Below are 5,865 nucleotides of genomic sequence, written 5' to 3'. Positions count from 1 at the left end.
ACCCCGCTCCGCTCCGCTCCGCTCCGCTCCGCTCCGCTCCGCTCCGCTCCGCTCCGCTCCCCTCCCCTCCCCTCCCCTCCCCTCCCCTCCCCTCCCGCGGGCCGCCAGCCCACGCCGCCCCCAAACGCGGGCCGCTGGGCTGGGTCCACTGCGTGGTGCGCAGCTCTGGCTAGCAGCCCCAACTGCCAGCTTGCCAGCCCCGCTCCCACCTCTCGCCACAGCCCGGCCGCCACCGCCGGCGTGGCCCCGCGGCGAGGTGAGCGGCTGCACTGTGCGCCCCCCGTCGCAGCCAACAGGGTCGGTACAAAGTGACCTTGGCGCCGCGCCCCGCCCCCTTCCGCCGCGATACATCCGGGCGCTCGCCGACAGCACCACCGCGCCTGCGCAGAGACATCCCGGCCCGTTGGCTCTGAGGTGCGGCAGCCGGAGCGGTGAGTGGCGGTGTGTCGCCATCCGTCCCCATCGTCGCCCCCGCCCGCCGCCGCGGCTCCTTCACCCTCTTCCTCTCTCCGCAGAGACACCGGATTGTGGCCCCCGGGACGCCGTCCGCTAAAATGTTCGCTTGCGCCAAGCTCGCTTCCTCGCCCTCCCTGGTGAGTGGGGGGCGCCCGGGCCCGCGGGGGGCGCCTGGGCCTCTTCGCTGGGTGTGTCCCGGGCCGCAGCGGGGACGGTGGCGGTCACGGGGCGTCCGGGGAGCGGGCGGGCCTCTGAGCCTCACGGCAGGTGCCTAGGACGAGCCCGTAGCGAGGGCTGCCCGCCCAAGTGTGAAGGGTGAGGAGGGGGGCCGAGCTGCGGCAGGGCCGGGTTCTCCTTCCCGCCTCCTTGGTGTGGGCTAGGGCCCTCTGCCAAGGTGAGGGGCCTTCGCACAGCAGCGGTGAAGGGGGAGGGCAGCGCAGCGAAAAGCTCTTGGGCCTGGTGCTCTCTGCACCTTCCTGTAGGTCAAACTCCAGCCTGTTGCTTGGCCTAGGCGAGACCGGGATTTTTTGCCCTTGCAGAGGCAAGGGACTTTTCTGCTTGAAAATGTTCTCTCTAGCCTGCAGAACGTCTCGTTTTGCATGGCGTATGCACCGGTTTCTACTGCAGGAAGAGCTTTGTGTAAGAGCCGGTATGACCTTAGACTGCTGGAAGCCCAAGGACACATGCAGGCCGCTTGTGAAAGAGGATTCATTCATTTATGCCTCTCTAGATTTGAAAATCTGGGTTATGTCTGTGCATTTAACGACTCCAGAATTCATTTTGATTGCTTTAATTTTTTCATTTTGAAATGTCTGTCGCTGCCTGCTGGCCTATCTGGCTTCTTTGTTGCTGTTTCGCTACATTTTCTGTCAGTATAATGCACGTACAAGTTCACTGAATGATGGAGCTATTCACAATAACATCTCCTGAAAACGGTGCTATCAAATTTCACGGCAGTGTTTGCTTCTGTGTCATTTGTTGTATATGCAGCTATGCAAAGATTGCTGTCTTTCAAGTGAGACAAATGGCTTAGTAGATAATAGTCTTACAGTCTTACAGACTATTGTATGGGAACTGCTGCAATCAAATGTTTGGGGTTTTATAGCTTTTTTCCTCCTTTTGCAGATCCGTGCTGGATCAAGAGTCTTGTACAGACCAATTTCGGCATCTGTGTTGTCTAGGCCAGAGGTCAAGAATGGAGAGGTACCTTATAAACAAAATTCTGTATCTTCCTAAATTACCTGGTGAGCCTAAATGTCCTCAATCTAGAGTTCATTTGTACTAACTCAAGTACCTATAGTGTGAAACTTGCTTTAAGTCAAACACCAAATAATACTTGTTGCTGTGTTGTCCTTTCCCCTGAGAAGTCTTTCACATTTAAAGTTGATTGCTTTCAGGTGGAACAGGTAACATTCTGAAGGTTTTAACTCTTAGTTATAGTCTTGTCACTTGGAAGAGGAACTAAACTTTGGATCTAAAAAATCTTGTAGAGCTGCAGAGTAACACTATCAAAGTGGTTATAGAAAATGGTTTGTGTCTGAATATAATGCTTGTTTATGTTTTGTTTTCTTAGGGCAACTCAACGCTTAATGGGGCCCAAAATACTGTCTCCCGACTAGCACTTAGAGAATTCCAGACTAGTGCTATCAGCAGGGACATTGACACTGCTGCCAAATTTATTGGTGCTGGTGCTGCCACAGTAGGTGTGGCTGGTTCTGGTGCTGGTATTGGAACAGTCTTCGGTAGTCTAATCATTGGTTATGCCAGGTAATCGATCTCTGTCTTACATCTGCATGCAATTGGAAAGCTCTGTATCTTGAGACAGCACCCCCAGATAAGCTAAGTTGTAGTAAGGATGATGGCACTGTAATATATCCTGTTTATAATTACTATTAATGATAATCATGGCTAAATAGAATCATATGAAACTGCAGTATATTCATCAGGATGGCTCTATTGTTAAATTCAGAACTCTGTACGCTCTGCCTGGAGAATAGACATGAAAGAAATGAGACCAATAGGCTTGGTCAGTGTTTCTGTGGCTGAGGTCCAGTGTTCAGTATTTGGTTCAGAACTGAATGAAAAATCTAGCCTGGATATTTTGCCATGGGAGGAGAGAAGTCCTAAAGAGAAACCGTATGAAAACCAGTAATAAGTAACGTGCATTTGTGTGCTTTAGACTTTGTAGTCAGGATTATTGTTTAGAAATTCAGTTTTCTAACACATTCAGCTTTGTATCCTAGAATATGTAATTACTTTATCGAATGAGTAATCATTCCTTCTAGAAATCTGAAGGGGGTGGACCTGGAGATTTTATAGTAGGGATGGACTTCTTCCAGATAAGTTTACATTGGTCCTGTAGTAGGACTAGTTCACATGGTATCATGGAAGAGCAAAACTGATACATGTATCAAAAAAAACTTTACTGAAGGCTTTATGTTCTTCATTACTCTTTCAAGCAGTTAAGACTTAATTATTAAATCCTATTTCTAAATAAAGGTTTTTAAGCCCTACTGAAGACAAGGAAGTTCACTTTTCCATTTGAAGAAACATTAAGTGTTTTCAGTACAAAAATGTCTCCTTTTTTGAATTTGGCGTGAACGTGTCAATGAGGGGTTGTAGAACATTACTTCATAGTATTATGTTGAAGGTTTTTTCTCTCCCACACACTTGTAGGGATAACTAATTGCATTTTTGCAACAAACTGCTGTGTATTTCTTTTTTTTTTTTTGCTCTAGGCAGTTTCAGTTCCCAGATTTGTCTGAGATTACTTGAAATGTTATGCATATAAACTTCCTTGGAATATAGTTCTAATGTCACAGATGAGAAGTAAATTTATAAAGCATAGGGCTGATAGGTCCTACATGGGAGGACGCAGAGAAGTCAAATTCAAAAGCATATGTGAATGTAGTCACAATGTGCTCATATACAATCTGCATAACCTGAATCTAGTCTTAGTTGCCAACTCATTTGTCTTCAGTGAAATCCCTGCTAAAAATTACTTCTGTTTGGATTTATTGGATTTTCCTGTTATGGAATCTGTGGCAAGGAAGTCTGAGGTTCTGAATCTGTCAGATGCATTAAACTCTGTGAAAAACATCTTAATTGCAAAGATAAAAAGGTCTTACACCTTCGCTTTCTTCTAGAAATCCTTCTCTGAAGCAGCAGCTGTTCTCATATGCTATCCTGGGATTCGCCCTGTCTGAAGCTATGGGTCTCTTCTGTCTGATGGTTGCTTTCTTGATCCTATTTGCCATGTGAAAGGAAATCTGCCTGTAATACAGGCATTGGAATGTAACTCTGCATTTTATGGGACTCCCAAAATGTTGGTGTCATGGAAATTGATGCTATTTCCAAAGTCATTTCATTAAAGATAACAACTTTAACTGTCAACCCGTTGCCTGCATTTATTATCTTTCTCACTAGGATGTCTGGAAGACAGCATCTTGTCATTCGGTCACCATGGATTTCTCCTGCTAATGATATATTGCATAGGACCCTTCAAACAATGACTTCCAGTCAAACATTTTATCTGTTAATATATATGGGCACGTAGCTTGTTTGTTAAAATTAATGTGGCATATCTTTGAAAGATCAAAGGATACACAGATGAAATGCAAGAGGCTACGCTGCTGGCTTTGTTCCTTCACTTGTGTTTCAAACTTACCCAGAGCTGTTGCTGTGTGCAATTTTTTTTTTCCTCGGGCTAGCTGGCACGTAAGGTATTCTGGCACCTCTTGATAGAAGGAGCTAAACACAAATCCACAAACAATGGAAAGAAAGTTCTCTTTGTGTCAGTTTTCAGTTACAGTATAAAATCACCATGGTAAATTTTCCACTTGATTCTGACCAGTATCACAATTGAACTAAACGACTGCTTTAGGTTGGTCCAAGGCGTTTAATTTTGGCACACTGATACTATACTCTTAGTTACGGCATTCTTGGCATCACCTAGTTAAAAGGGAGAATTTCCACCTTACTACTTTTGTAAAGTCAGCCTTGCATTATCTCTCATTCTTTTAAGAGCGGTAGGATCAAAGTATTTGGCGTTTGTATTAACAAAGTATCTGCAGTATCAAGCATTGCTTCTCACCGTATCTGTCTAACAATCTAAATGCCTTTACAGTGTTGTCTACACTTACAGCAACATACTGTGTGCTACTATATACTAATCTGGTGGGGTTGGTAGCATCTCAAACTTTATTTAGACTATTAAATAATCTGATCATTTGACAAATAATAAGCTGAACTTAGGAGGAATGTGAGCAAGCTTGCTAGAAGCTTTGTCATCTTGCTGTTAAATGGGTAATTACTGAATTAAATCTGGGCAACTTTTTGCTGTAAGCAGCCTATCCATAGGGAAATGGAAAAATGACTAGTGGCTCTCAGATCAGAGCAAGGTGCAGGTAAGACTTTGTTTTCATCTGAATTCAAATGCCAAACATGTTCGTAAGAGACATGGTTTAGTGGTGGACTTGGCAGTGTTAGCTTAGTAGCTGGACTCTTGAGCGTCATTTCCAACCTGAATGATTCTATAATTCATGTAGCCTAACTTGAATCTAGCATGATAAGTTACTTTCCCCATACGTTCTTAGGAGAAAATAGTCACCTCAAAAGAATTAAAAGTTACTGTATAAATACAGAGAGCGTCCTTTTATATATATGAGGATTAGGAGTGTAGAATATACAGCATCTTTAAATATTCAGCTTAGCACTGTATTAGTAGTGCCTTACATGACTAGGTCTGAAAGTGCGTTTTTTTGGGGTAAGAGAGGTGTAGGAGGTAAAGCATACTGCAGCTATCCTACATATGGTATGTGTACGCTCAGTGTTTATTTTTACAAACTTCCTATTACCCATTCTTGTAAGCTCTTCTGTTACAGAGCTGACATACAGTGCATTTGCCCTGGGTGAAAGGTAGATCATGATTACTAGAATTGTAGGCTTAAAGCTCATCTGTGTACTCCTATCCTTCTGGTAGGTGACGAACTTTGTTCTGCTCTTTTGGTACTGTAGACATCTCTGCAGGCCTTTGAGGTAGCAATCCGTACTTCCTAATATCATGGACTAGTCTAGTGGACTGACTTAATTCAAGTGACAGATTTCCGTATCACTGGGATTTGGCCAAACAAGGATCTTCAAACTTGCTTGGTCAAGTCTAGCTCCAGCTCTGTTAATTGTACTTAAAAACTTGTTTGCATATGAAATGGTTCTGCTGAGTTGTAATTGTGTTTGGTGTAGAAGGAAGGTCTGGCTAAGCTATTGACCTCAGTAAGTAAGCCACCTGAGTCACCATAAGTTACTTGAATGAGGCTTGAATAATGATTTCTGGATTTGTATCCCATCTTTTCCCATGTGGTTCATGCTGTCAATATCTACCCTTTTCCATATGATCAGCCTTGTCTGAAA

General features: G+C 44.4%; 1 protein-coding gene across 1 annotated transcript; it reads left to right on the top strand.

The window, feature by feature from the left end:
• Positions 1-395: 395 nt before the first annotated feature.
• Positions 396-3,849, top strand: ATP5MC3 (ATP synthase membrane subunit c locus 3). The gene is made up of 5 exons (XM_086465374.1): positions 396-431; positions 516-593; positions 1,582-1,659; positions 2,030-2,223; positions 3,603-3,849. Exons 2-5 carry the CDS (start codon positions 555-557, stop codon positions 3,715-3,717), a joined length of 426 nt encoding a protein of 141 aa, XP_086321500.1. The 5' UTR covers positions 396-431; positions 516-554; the 3' UTR covers positions 3,718-3,849.
• Positions 3,850-5,865: the final 2,016 nt, after the last annotated feature.

The sequence above is a fragment of the Leptosomus discolor genome, chromosome 5, assembly GCF_034619465.1.
Source record: "Leptosomus discolor isolate bLepDis1 chromosome 5, bLepDis1.hap2, whole genome shotgun sequence".
Taxonomy (NCBI): Eukaryota; Metazoa; Chordata; class Aves; order Leptosomiformes; family Leptosomidae; genus Leptosomus; species Leptosomus discolor.
Note: the sequence above shows the minus strand (reverse complement) of the source record. Positions and strands in the feature narration are given on the sequence as shown.